The sequence below is a fragment of the Leptopilina heterotoma genome, unplaced genomic scaffold (assembly GCF_015476425.1).
Source record: "Leptopilina heterotoma isolate Lh14 unplaced genomic scaffold, ASM1547642v1 Lhet_192, whole genome shotgun sequence".
Classification (NCBI taxonomy): Eukaryota; Metazoa; Arthropoda; class Insecta; order Hymenoptera; family Figitidae; genus Leptopilina; species Leptopilina heterotoma.
In genome coordinates this window covers 214078-229459 of record NW_025110911.1, presented here as the reverse complement: position 1 = coordinate 229459, position 15382 = coordinate 214078, and the positions used below count along the sequence as shown (strand labels likewise).

The 15382-nt window shown below is 25.4% G+C and overlaps 1 protein-coding gene across 4 annotated transcripts in view; it reads left to right on the top strand.

The window, feature by feature from the left end:
• Nucleotides 1–15382, top strand: part of LOC122500960 (protein roadkill) — a 202017-nt gene that overhangs the window by 173326 nt on the left and 13309 nt on the right. For all 4 annotated transcript variants that reach the window (XM_043610143.1, XM_043610144.1, XM_043610142.1 and 1 more), the window contains one exon: nt 4730–4874. In XM_043610143.1, the coding sequence (XP_043466078.1) occupies nt 4797–4874 (78 nt within the window). In that variant the 5' untranslated portion in view covers nt 4730–4796. The remainder of the gene's footprint in view (nt 1–4729; nt 4875–15382) is intronic.

Here is a 15382-nt window from a genome sequence, read left to right as displayed (position 1 = left end):
TGATAAGTAAATAGAGTAATAAATAAATTACTTAGTAAATTGATAAAAAAATTGATTTTTGGGGCAAAGAAATTATTGAACAGAAAAGTTAAAATTTTGTTTCTATATTTGAAATGATGGCGTTTGGTGAATATTCGTAGATGAAGGAAAAATTGAGTTCGGGTGGTAAAGGTGATTCGAAAAAGAGTCGGCAGAATAGATAAAATAGGAGGCTAGACTAGTATCCGTTTCGGTCGGCTGAGTGTAACCAGGTCCGATGAACCTGGGGCTATTGCACTCGACGGAAGTCGAGTAGTTCCGCCCCGTACTTGGCGCTCACGAGCACCATCGCGTGCCCTGCATACCTTTCTCCCTTTTCTTCTACTTCTTCTTCCTTCGCTTCTACTTCTAGTTCTACTTCTACTACTACTTTTCTTTTATTTTTACTACTTCTACTACTCATTCTACTTCAACTTCTTCTACTTCCTTTTCTATTTAATAGAAATTAATAAATAAATTTTATTTTATTCTACTTCTATTTTTTCTTCTAATTTTTTTTATCTATTTCTACTTTTTCTTTTGATTTTTTTCTACTTCTATTTTTTCGTTTGATTTTTTCTATTTCTACTTTTACTTCTACTGCTACTTTTTCTCCTTCTTTTCTACTTCTACTTCTTTTCCTTATTTTTTTTTTCTAGAAGTAGAAAATATTTTTCTATTTCTTCTTCTTCTTCTTTTACATTTTCTTAAAATTCTACTTCTTTGTTTTCTTCTTTCTCTTCTACTTCAGCGTTTTTTCTTTCTTTTTTCTTCCTCTTTTTTCTTCTTTCTTCTTTTTTTTAAAGTAGAAAATATTTCTAGTTTTTAATCTTTATCTCTTAGTTCTTTTTTATTTTTACTACTCTTTCGTTTTCTTCTTTTACTCATTTTTACTCATTTTTTTCTTTTTCTTCTTTTTTTAGAAGTAGAAAATACATCTACTTCTTCTTCTACTTTCACTTCTATTCTTTCTTTCTTTTCCTTTTCAGAAAAAGAAAATACTCCTACTTTTTATTCTACTTTTACTTTTTTTCTTTCTGTTTTCTTCTTTTTTCCTTTTACTTCTACTTCCACTTCTTTTCTTTCTTTTTTCTTCCTTTTTTAGAAGTAGAAAATTCTTTTTTCTTTCACTACATTTTTTTCCCTACATTTTCTTTTTCCACTTCTCTAACGTTTTTTTCTTTTTCTGCTACTTCCACTGTTTCTTTTTTTTGTTTCATTCTTTTAAATAGAAAATATTTTCAGTTTTTCTACTTCCACTTTTTTTTGTTTCTTCTTTTTTAAAAAAAAGTAGAAAATACTTTTAGTTTTTTTCTTCGTGTACTTCCACTTTTCTTCTCTCTTTTTTTCAGAAGTAGAAAATACTTCTACATTTTTTCTTCTTCTACTTCTAATTCTTTTATTTCTCTTTTCTTCTCTTTCTAGAAGTAGAAAATGCTTCTTCCATATTTTTTCCTATACTTCCGTTTACTTCTACTTCTGCATTTTCTTCTACTTCCACTTTTTTTCTTTCTTCTGCTTTTTATTAGAAGTAGAAAATACTCCCACTTCCCCTTCTTTCTCTTCTACTTCTTTTCTTTCTCTTCTTTCTTTTTTCTTCTTTTTTACTTTTACTGCTTCTTTTTTTCTAATTCCACTTCTTTTCTTCTTTTTTCTTGAAGTAGAAAATACTTCTTTTTTTCTTCTTCTACATTTTTTTCTACATTTTCTTTTTCTTCTTTTTTACTTTTACTGCTTCTTGTTCTTCTACTTCTACTTCTACTTCCACTTCTTTTCTTTCTTTTTCTAGAAGTAGAAAATACTGCTACTTTTTTTCTTCTTCTACATTTTATTTCTACATTTTCTTTTTTCTTCTTCTCCAATTGGAGAAGAAAAAAAAGGAAATGTATAGAAGAAGAAAAAATGAAAATTTATCGCAGATAAAAAAAGGAAAAAAGAAAATTCCTCTTTTAATTCTTTCTCGAGATTAATTTTCACTCTCAACGTATATATATAAAACAATGTGCACACCGCACGTTATTCTCCACTTCATCAATAATAATAATACTTAGTTTGTTATCCCACTTTTAGCGAGCTTCCCTACTCGACAATATCCAGGCATCGATCCACTGTCCATGAACTCGAGTTCCCCCTTCTTTAAATACACGTTACATTATTTCACTGCAGATTAGTAGCCTTAACATTTATAAATTTCCAAATTTATTTGACCTCTAGCTATGAACATCGCGTACTAATGTTGATGACTATTTAAACTTCTCCAAACCAGTCTCAAATAGTCTATAACTATAGTTTTCGAGAAACTTATAGATTAACCAGTGAGAGACCTTTATTAAACATTTAAACATATCTACTTACTTTTATACATAATAAGAGAGAGAGAAAGAGAGAAATAAGTAGTGTGACTTGTAATAATATTTGTAAGCACAATTTGTTTATAACTCACCTTTCACGAATATTTAAATTTCTAATTTTTAATTTTGTTTATTGTTTTTTTTCCTTTTTGTCTAAATATGAGTTTCGAAACTTTTCTACATAAATTGTTATCAACTATTATAATATAAATAAATAATAGTAAAAATAGTTTTAAATTATTGTTATAATAATAAAAATAAAATAATAAGAACAATTTAATTAATTAAATTAATTGCAAAAATAATACGAATGGTAAAAAATAAAAATAGTAATAGCAAAAATAATAAGAATAGTAAAAATAAAAATAGTAATAATAATAATAATAATAATAATAATAATAATAATAATAATAATAATAATAAATAAAAACGATAATAATAAATAAAGAGACACCAACTTCCTGAATGTAGAATATGACGTGAATTGTTGAAAGATATGAAAACGAGCAGTTATGAGGAAAAGGAGGACGTGTTCCAATTGTATCTATACACAAGTTTCTTATTGTACTCACACACATTTCTTATCTCTCAAATGAACTATCCTTTTTTCTCAGGAACAGTGCAAATTTCTCACACGAAGATTTCATGGAATCCTTCCTTTTTTGCAGAATTGCTTAGATAATGCCACTGGAATTTCTTATTATTATTATCATTATCATTATTATAATATATAGTGACGACGAGACAAGGATTCAAATCTCAGTGCTACACGTGTAATATATAAATTAAATTTAAAACAATCTTCGCAAAAATAGTATATAAAATTGTACAGAAAGATAATTTTCATCGTGTTGAAGCAAAGTTGAATTGAATTTTTTACATTAAAAAAAAAGTTACGATGCAATAGAAATTTTTGCAGAAAATAAAAATTACAATTAAATTGAAATTTTATGCAGAAAAAAGATTTTACCTATACAATAAAATTGAACTTTCTCGAGAAAAAAATTATAATTCACTTGAAATTTTTTATGAAAGAAAAATTACAACAAAATAGAATTTTTTTGCAGGAAACAAAAATTATAATTAAAATACAATTTTTGTCAGAAAGAAAAATTTACAATGAAATTGAATTTTTTACAGCGAAAAATTACTATTCAATTGCAATTTTTAGCGAAAGAGAAATCACAACATAATTGATTTTTTTGGAAAAAATAAAAAATACAATGAAACTGAATTTTTTGCAGAAAATTTAATTTTTTGATAACAAAATTAAAATGAAATTGAAATTGAAGAAGAAAAAAAATACAATTAAATTAAAATTTTTCTAGAAGAAGAATTACAAGAAATTTTTTTGCAGAAATAAATGGCAATTTTTGAAGCAAAAGGAATCACAACACAATTGAATTTTTTTTTTTTTTTTTTGCAGAAAATAAAAATTACAATGAAATTGAATTTTAATCGTAAAGAAAAAATTACAATAAAATTGAATTTTTATCAGAATGTGAAATTACGATAAAATTGATTTTATTGCAGAAAACAAAAATTACCAATGAAATTAAAATTACCTTAGAAAAAAATGCATATAAATTAAATTTTTTCTAAAAGAAAAATTTAAAAATTTCATTTCATTTTTTTGCAAAAAAAAATTAAATAAAATTGAAATTTTTGCAGAGAAAAATTACAATCAAATTGCAATTTTTGGCGAAAGAGGAATCACAACAAAATTCAATTTTTTTTTTTGCAGAAAATAATAATTACAATGAAATTGAATTTTAATCAGAAAGAAAGAATTACAATAAAATTGAAATTTTTGCAGTAAAAAGAATTACAATAAAATTTAATTTTTATTAGAAAGTGAAATTACGATAAAGTTGATTTTTTTGCAGAGAAAAAAGTTACCAATTAAATGAAAATTTCCTCAGAAAAGAATCAAGTTAAATAATTTTTTTTTCAGAAGAAAAATTAAAATTGAATTAAATTTTTGTCGCAGAAAGAAAAAAATTACAACAATATTGAAATTTTTGCCCTGAAAAAAAAGATTTGCAATGAAATTGAAATTTTTTTCGATAATTATACATTAAAAATGTCGAAGAGTTTCTGAAAGATAAAAAAAAAGTGTTTTTTTATTGGAAGCTTATGTAAAAGAGGATTTAAATGCATTTATTATATATAGTTAAAAAATATTGAATAATTTGTATGATGAAATGATGCTTTGATTATTGTGGTATATAATCGAGAGAAAGAGAGTAAGAGAGAGAGAAAGAGCAATTTGCGAAAATTTCGTTTGAAGCCACAATTCTTTGCCAAGATCCCGTAGAAAAGCAGTCGTCTGCAATAATCTTTCGCTTTCTCTGTTACAGACTTGCGGTGAGCGAATGTGCGCCTCAAACGTCGCGGGTCAGCTCCAATTTGCACAGCAGCAGTAGCATGGCTGTAAGCCGCGTTCCAAGCCCTCCACCACCGGAAGTTAATACTCCTGTCGCTGAAAACTGGTGTTACACACAGGTTTGTCATTTTTCAATTTTATACCGCCACTTTTTCATTTCTTCTCTTTAAAAAAAATTCAAAAAGGTACAAAATAAAAGTATTTTTTTATTTTTTTGTTGGTAATTATTTTAAATTTTATTATTTATTTATTGTTTATTATTATTTTTTTGTAATTATTTAACATTTGGTTGTTTCTTTCTTGTTAATACCTGAAAGTAATAAAAAAAGAAAAAAAATTATACTTGTTTTGAAAAAAAGTATTTTTATAAAAAAAAAAATATTGTTCCATATTTAAAAGTAGTGGGAAAAAGGAAGGAAGAATAACAATATATTTCTTTTGAAAATAAGAGTTGTTTAATAGCTGAAAGTAGTACAAAAAAAATTACGACTCATTGAATTCGAATTTGACAATAGTTTTGGAAAATTTAAAATGGCGGAGCCAACATGGCGACGATGGGCTGATTTTTGATAACGATAAAGATGCGAGAATATTATAAACATTTTTTATTTATAATGAAATAAGTTTATTTATATAAGTGAAAAAAAAATTCTAAATTTGTCTTCAAAAAAAAAAAATTTTTGAGCGTCTTTTATTCTCGTCACAAGCGAAACAAGAAACAATCAGTTAACCGCATTAACAATCTGCATTCCTTGAAAAAAAAAAAATACTTTCGCTTCGTCCATGAACTTGAATGCTACTGTAAATCCTTTTTTGCTCTGACAATGCCAATTTGTTCTTTGCCAACTTGTCCTTTAGTTCAAGTTGCAAGGATAATATTTTTATCACTTGATCATTCTCCAATTGTTTCGCTTTATTAATTCCTTCTTTCTTTTCTTTTTTCTCCACTTACTCTCTATTTCCCTCTACTTCACAACGAATATTAAAATACTTTTAAGACGAAGTTTTTTCAATTTTACCAAAAATTAAATTTTATTAAAACTTCAATTTTTTTCAAATAAAAATTTTTTTTATTTAGAATTTTTTTTATATTCGTGTTAAAAAAATGAATAAAGATTTTTTTCCTTTTGGTTCTTTCATTCTATTTCCAACTGAAAATAATATATTAGAAAAGTTTTATTATAAATATCGAAAAAAATATTTTCGATGACAAAAAATTAAGAAAATTGAAAATACGAGGAAAAGAAATTAATTTTCCAAAAACACTTTTGGCGATATTGAAAAAAATAGGATCGAAAAAAACTTCTTTATAAAAGTTAATTAATTAATATTATTTATGTGAATTAATTTCCCACATTTGAAAATAAAAGTATAAAAATACATTTTTTGTCACAATTGAAAAAAAAATGACAGAAATTAAAAAATTATTAAATTAAAATTAAAAAAATTTTTAAAAAAACTTAGGAAAAGTGGAGAAAAATTCTTTTTTTTTTGGGGCCACATCCTAATTTTGATGTATAGAGTTAAAGTATATAGTGTGGTTGAGAAAAAGTGCTTGTAACACTTTCGAATGCTGTAGGCGGCTTCGGACTAATTCATGCAGACATTATTGGATAATTTTTAATCGTCCTACTATTGAAAGTAACCTGGTTAATCGTTCAGCCAATGAGGAGGTCTTGCGGAATCTTCGAACTGGCGCTGTTGCCATACAATCAAACCTGATTTGCTCTATAACTCGTGTATATTATTTCAATCAAGTATAAATATACGCTTGTATAATGTATATTCTCTGTATTCTAATATACATCTACTGTATAGTAATTATTGCTATATTGATATTAATTGCATAATAATATATATGTTACCTATTCGTATACCTTTTTTATTTTTCAATTATATTTTTGTTTTATTTTTTTTTTTTTTGTACAAATTTGCATTAATATACAATATACCCAAATAGTAAGGAATATTCCATTCACATTCCTGGAATATTCCTCTGGAATATTCTCTAATTCTGTAAACATTTTAGGAATATTCAACTGGAATATTTTATTCACTTTCTAAGAATATTCTCCTGGAATATTCAATACCCCTTTTAGGAATATTCCCCTGGAATATTTAATCCACTTCTTAGGAATATTCCCCTGAAATATTCAATACCCTTTTTAGAAATATTCCCCGGAATAATCAATACACATCTTAGGAATATTCCCCTGGAATATTCTAACCACGTTTTAAAAATATTCCTCTCGAATATTTCACACACAGTGTAAAAATATTCCTCTCAAAAATTTAATTCCCTTTTTAGAAATATTCCTCCGGAATATTTTATTCATGTTTGAAGAATATTTCTCTAGAATATTCCATTCATATTTTAAAAATATTCATCTAGAATATTCCATTAATATATATTTTTAAAATATTAATCTAGAATATTCCATTCATATTTTAAAAATATTCCTCTGGAATATTTCATCCACATTATACGAATATTCCTCTGGAATATTCCATCCACATTATAGGAATATTCCTCAATAATATTCTTATTCTGTCTTCGTTTAAAGAATATTCCTCTGGAATATTTCATCCAAATTTTATAAGTATTAAAGTTACCGACCTTTATAGTGTTCTTTGGGAATAATGTAGAAATATTCCAAAAAAATATTGTGCGAGAATATTTCATTGGAATTTTGAAAAATATATTATTTTATTTGTATTATTGATGATAAATTAATCAATTTTTGCGTAAATTAAATAAATTATCAATTTATTTCTAATGTAAAAATGTTGTAAATTTAAAAAATAATATTTCCTGAAATATTCCTATATTATATTCAAAAATATGGAATATTCGAAAAAAATAGTTTTTCAAAGTAATTTTTTTCACCCACTTTTCTAAATTACAAAACATATTTCTCTTAAATATTATATATATTCCGATTGCCCGATGGCAAATATATATCGCTCTTTTATCACAAAGACTAATAAAGTGTCATCAGCCTTTTATTATATTTTTGTTAAGAGATTGGTGTCACTGGAATAATCAGATGATTCAGATATATGTGTATCAACTTATCTCCACTGAATATATGTTTAATAAATAAATAATTGAAAAGACATTTTGTCTGTATGGCAAATTTATTATCAATTCAAAAAGAAATGCCGATAAAATTTTTTTTTCTTTAGTGAGCGAAGAAATTTTTGTCGGAAAATTTAATTCGTACAAAATTTCTGTGCATTTAAGTTTAATAAATATTTTTTCAAAACATTGAGACAATATTTATTTAGAAATAAAATAAAATAGAAATTCAATTGAAAAAATAAATTTAAGAAATGAATTTGAAAAACTAATTTAAACAAATAATTCGAGAATTCATTTTGATAAATTAATTCGAAAATTCAATTTGAAAAATTAATTCGAGTATTAAATTTAAAAAACTAATTCGAGAACTGAATTTGAAAAATTAATTCGAAAATTGAATTTAAAAGATTAATTCGTAAATTTAATTCGAAAAATTAATTCGACAATTGAGTTTGAAAAATTAGTTGCAGAATTGAGCTTGAAAAATTAATTACAGAATTGAATTTAAAAAATGAATTCGAGAATTGAATTTGAAAACTTAGTTCGAGAGTTAAATTTAAAAGATTAATTCGAAAATTGAAATTGAAAAATGAATTCTAGAAGTAAATTTAAAAAATTGATTCGAGAATTGAATTTGAAAAATTAATTGAAAATTAAATATGAAAAATTAATTCCAGAATTGAATTTAGAAAATTAGTTTTAGAATTGAACTTGAAGAATTAATTCCAGAAATGAATTTGAAAAATGAATTCGAGAATTAAATCTAAAAAAAAACTGATTAGAGAATTGAATTTTAAAAATTAATTCGAGAATTGAATTTTCAATAGGTATTAATTCGAGAATTGAATTTTAAATATTAATTCTAATATTGTATTTGAAAAATTAATTCCAGAATTGAACTTGAAAAATTAAATCTAAAATTTCGTTTGAAAAATTAATTCCAGAATTGAACTTGAAAACTCAATTCCTGAATTAAATTTGAAAAATGAATTCAAAAATTGAATTTGAAAAATTAATTCAAAAATTGAATTTGAAGAACGAATTTGAGAATTGAATTTGAAAAATTAATTCCAAAAAGTAAATTCGAAAAAATAAATTTGAAAAATAAATTTTGAAACAAATTGGAGGTGTGTTTGAAAAAAGAAGAAAAAAAAATATGGAAAAAGAGAATAGGACACAAGCGGTACAAGTCGCGCCATGCGTGAGAGCACGAGCTCTCCTCGGTGCGCTCAATCTATTTTTACTGTGAGCAGTGTGCTCGTCCCCTTGCCAAGTGAACGACCTGCAACATGAGATATCTTACACTCGCCATATTATGGCCTCACTGTCCCTTTAAGATCATCTTTGTAAAGTGCAACATTATATCCCATCTCATCGCCACAATAGTCACTTTCTTGTTACATTTAATAAAAAGAAAAAAAAATGCTCTCTTCCTCTTTAGAAAGCACACTAAAAAAAAAGAAGAGGGAAAGAATGATAATCGTGCGACATTTCCTGCGCAAACTTGATTAAAACGTTCAAATATACAATGTCCCTCGTTCCCCTCTCTATCTTTTATCAGTTAATAAACTCGAAAGAGAAATTTCCATTCATTTACGTTTTATATTGTTTCATTTGCAGAGAAATAATTAATTAACGTTGAGATTCTTGGGTTATTCTTTTATCTGTAGCTTTTGAATGGTATGTGGTACCAAATAATAAATAAAATTGTTTTAGTGGTACCAGGAGTTAATAGTTTCTATTGATAACAATAGGTTCTATATTTAATTGGTATATTTGGCATTGGTACCAATACTCTAAAGTTTAAATTAGTACTAAAATTTATCAATTTCAATACCAATATTAGCATTTTCGTACCAATAATCTAAGGTTTAAATTGGTACCAATATTTAGCATTTTCAATTGGTACCAATAATCTGAGATTTAAATTGGTACCAATATTTAGCATTTTCAATTGGTACCAATGCTCCTAGGTTCAAATTGGTACCAATAGTTCAGATTGTATCAATTTTCAGTTTGGTATTTAAATTGGTACCAATATTTAATACCAATGTTTAATACTAATATTTGCTTCAATTAATTGACTACATCATAGTGGTAATAACATTAATTTGCACCACTGTGGATCAACTAATATTGATTTATTTTTATTGCTACCATTATGAATGTACTAATACTAACATCTTTTCTTTGATACCATTAAAATGGTAGCAGTAGTATTAGTATTAATTGGTACCATTATGAACGAGGAGTAATAAATTCTTTTAATTTGATATCATCAAAATGGGACCTCGAATTAATACTATTAATTACTCTGGTACTATTATAATGGTATCAGTATTAATTACATTCATTGGTACCATTTTAATGGTACCAGTATTAATTACATTCATTAGTACCATTTTAATGGTACCAGTATTCATAACATTAATTAATAATGGTACCAGTGGTAGATGCAATAATTGGTACCATTGTAATGGAACCACTATTAATAACATTAATTAATAATGGTACCAGTGTTAGATACAATAATTTGTACCATCGTAATGGTACCAGTATTAGAAACATTAATTGGTACCATTATAGTGGTACCAATATTAGAACACTAATTGATACCATTATAATGGTACCTGTATTAGAAACATAATACCAGTTTGTACCAATTATTGTACAATTAATGTTATAAATACTGGTACCATTATAATGTTACCAATTAATTTAATTGATACTGGTACCATTATAATGTTACCAATTAATGTAAATAATACTGGTATCATTATTAGAAACATAATAGCAAATTGTACCAATTATTGTACAATTAATGTTATAAATACTGGTACCATTATAATGTTACCAATTAATGTAATTAATACTGGTACCATTATAATGCAATGGTACTAATAATACTACTTAATGGTATCATTATTAGCGAACTAATACTGCCTTCGTTTACTACCAAATTGCTAGTGCCAATAGAATTACCATTATTAAAGTACCAGAATATTGTATTATTTCTTGGCACCATTATGATTATAACAATAGTTGTTAATAATTATTGGTACCAATATTGCTGCAACCTAACTTGGATATTATTGATTGGTACCACTATGTTGATACCCAAAGTTGTACCATTTATTTTACCATTATCATAGTTCCAAGAGCTGATACCAGTAATTGGTACCATAATGGTAGTACTAATTGTTGATGACATTAATTGGTACCATAATGATGGTACCAATTGTTGATGATATTAATTGGTACCTTAATGATAGTACCAATTGCTAATGACATTAATTGGTACCATAATGATATGGTACCAATTGTTGTCTATATTAATTGGTACCATAATGATGGTACTAATTGTTGCCGATATTAATTAGTACTATTTTTAAAATACCAGATGAAATAATATTAATTGATCTATTGGTTCCATCATGACAATTCTTTTATTGCGACCATTATTATAATTTCTTTATTGGTACCACTAATTGATATACAATTATTTTAGTTGACAATAATTGTTACTATTTGTATGGTACCATCAATTGTAACTATTGTAATGGTTCCTTTATTGGTACCACTAATTAATAACATTATTATAATTTATTTAGTTGAATGTTTCATAAATTTCATTTTAAGTCTATAGACTTGAAATGAAATTAATTAAACATTCAACTAAATAATAATAATATATCTACAAGTCGAAACTCCTAAACATCATAATATTCATTATTATAGTTGCCATTAATTGGTACTATGATTATGGTACCATTAATTGTTACCATTTCACTGGTCCCTTTTTTAGTACCATTATACTGGTCCCTCTTTTGGTACCACTAAATGATACCATTATTTTAGTTTTATTAATTAGTACCATTATTATGGCATTATATATAGTTACCATTATAATTATTCCTTTATTGGTACTATTAGTATGGTACAATTGATTCATACTATTATAATGGTTTCTCTATTGGTACCATCATTCTTGTATTGGAACCAATAATTAATTCCATTATTGTAGTTAACATTATAACTGGTACCAGTTATAATGGTAACTATAATAATGGTTTCTCTATTGGTACCATCATAACAATTCTTTTATGGGTACCAATAATTAATACCATTATTGTAGTTGCTATTGATTGGTACCAGTTATAAATGGTAACTATAGTAATGGTTTCTCTATTGGTACCATCATAACAATTCTTTTATTACCATTATTGTACTTGCCATTAATTGGTACCAGTTATAATGGTAATTAAAATAATGGTATTAATTAGTGGTACCAATAAAGGATCCATAATGAGAGTATGAATTAGTGGTACGAATAAAGGATCCATAATGAGAGTATGAATTAGTGGTACCAATACAGGAACCATTATAAGGGTAACAATTAATGGTATACCATAACTGTACCATTAATACTATTAATACCATTGGTACCATTATAATGATTCTTTTATTTGTATTACTAATTATTATCATTTTTATGATTTCTTTATTGGTAGCACTAATTGTTACAATTGTTATGGTACCTTTATTGGTACCATTTTTACCATTATTATGGCATCAATAGTCATGCAATCTAATAGGTACCATTATGACTGTAGCAATACCAAATTCCTTTAATGAGTACACCTTTACCATAGTACTAGTAAATATGTATTCTTTTTCGTAAATTTTTTTCCGGACAGAAATTACATTTTTTTCGAATTCACACCAATATGCATTGAATCGAAAGCACCTTTTCCTGCATTTGAATGAGACAAACGACAAAAATTAAAAATTGTACAGAATTAAATACATACCGGAAGTTGAATTAGGTCTAATGAGTGGAACCAAGTTACGGGTTTCTTAGACAGTGGAGATGATGACGATTCAAGGTCGATCGGTGACGGCCACGAGTTGAATGACTCAGGGCGTCGACCGGAGCATAGACCCAGAAGCAGCAAAACCCACCTGTAACGATCAAACAACTACGACTAGGAGGTAGCAAAAGAATCCGCACATGAATTCCCATTTACTTTACGATTCTCTTTCTTTTTTTCCCATTATTTTGTTTCTTTTTTTGTTTCCTATATTTTACTATTTGTGCATTACTTTTGCCCTTTTCTCTCGCGTATTACCTTTTTTTTACCCTCTCGTCGATATTTTTTTTTTATTTTTTGCTCAGATGACACGGGAAACCTCTTGTTTCCTGCTGCGGTGGATATATATTTCTTATCCCCCTCTGGTATTCTCCGTTCGCATATATATATACATATGAACGAACACTGCCCACCATATGCATACCTAGCCTATCTTACTTTCATTCCCCTTCAGCACTTTAGTCGCTTCTATACTTGACCAGAAACTTGAGAACAAGAACCCCGTAAAATTGAGGATATTTGTTTTAGATTTTAAACACAGATTTCAAGTTTCCTCTCTTTCTTTTTTCTTTTAGAAAATGAAAATTCTTTGCGATTATTATCAGTTTTCCTTTTGTGGAGAGTCATAGCGACAGCTTTTCGTGTCAATTTTTAATGAGGAATTGAAAAAAAGGGATTTATTGTTTAATATAAGTGCTGAGAAACTTTTTTGTTGTTCTTCAATCTTTCTGAGTGTTTTTCTTTTTGGTTGAAGCGATTTTATTTAAAAATATACAAAAATTCGAAATTGAAAGTATTTTTAACCGAAAGTATTCTTAACTAAAGGTACTTTTAACAGAAAGTATTCTTAACTAAAAGTACTTTTAACAGAAACTCTTTTTAATGGAAAGTATTTTTAATTAGAAGTATTTTGAATTAGAAGTATTTTTGATTAAAAAAAAGTATTTTTAATTAAAAGTATTACTAATTCAAAGTATTTTTAATTTAAAGTATTTTTAATTGAAAATATTATTAATGGAAAGTATTTTTAATTGAAAATATTATTATTGGAAAGTATTTTTAATTATAAGTATTTTTAATTAAAAGTATTTTTAATTGAAAGTATTTTTAATTATAAGTATTTTTAATTGAAAGTATTTTTAATTAAAAGTATTTTTGATTAAAAAAAAAGTATTTTTAATTAAAAGTATTACTAATTCAAAGTATTTTTAATTTAAAGTATTTTTAATTGAAAATATTATTAATGGAAAGTATTTTTAATTGAAAATATTATTATTGGAAAGTATTTTTAATTATAAGTATTTTTAATTAAAAGTATTTTTAATTGAAAGTATTTTTAATTATAAGTATTTTTAATTGAAAGTATTTTTAATTGGAAGGACCATTAATTGAATATATTTCTAATTGAAAGTATTTTTAATTAAAAATACTTTTAATTGAATGTATTTTCAATGAAAAATATTACTAATTGAATATATTTTTAATTAAAAGATCTATTAATTGAATGTATTTTTAATTGAAAGTATTTTTAATTGAAAATACTTATAATTGAAAGTATTTTTTGTAGAAAATATTATTAATTGAATCTACTTGTAATTGAAAGTACTTTTAATTGGAAGGACTATTAATTGAATATATTTCTAATTGAAAGTATTTTTAATTGAAAATACTTTTAATTGAATGTATTTTCAATGGAAAATAGTATTAATTGAATATATTTTTAATCGAAAGTATTTTTAATTAAAAGATCTATTAATTGAATGTATGAAAATACTTATAATTGAAAGTATTATTGGTAGAAAATAGTATTAATTGAATTTACTTGTAATTGAAAGTATTTTTAATTAAACGGACTATTAATTGGATATATTTCTAATTGAAAGTATTTTTAATTGAAAATACTTCTAATTGAAAGTATTATTAATTGAAAGTACTATTAATTAAAATTATTTTGAATTAAAGGGAATATTAATTAAAAGTAATATAAATCGACTGTATTTTCAATTAATATATTAATTGAAGAAAAGAATTATTTTAATTACTATTAATTGAAAATATTCCTATTTCAAAGAAACAATGATCAATAATAATACTTTTACTTCGAGGAAATTTTAATTAAAAGCACAATTAATTCTTTCTAAAATTGAAAAATTGAATAAAAATAATCAATTTTTCCCCACGAAAAAATTGACAAAAATTATTTTTCGAACCACAAGGATCAATGTAAATAAATCATCAATATTGTCTCTATTATACATATAATTTGAATGTTCAATATTCTCTCTTTTCTCGACAATAATTTCAATCTAAAGACTTCGTCGCTTTTTCCTGTCTCACTCCTGAGGTCACTATCCCTACCCTCTCACTTGCGGCAATATTTTTGTCATTAATTATTCCCAACAATAATCGATTTGCGTGTGTGTTCCCTTCTTTGTTAAGTCTCCCTGAATATCAAGTGCAAAAGTATCGATATTTGCTGTTCATAATAGTAATCATTTCAAACAACTTGAGAAAATTATTTCTCTAGGAAGGAATTGAATATATACACAGCAAATATATATATATATATATATATATATATATATAATATATATATACTCTGTGTAGTTGCGTGCGATTATGTTTACAGCAGTACATTGAACTCGTGTTACAAAGTTTACCTGCTGGTCTGTTG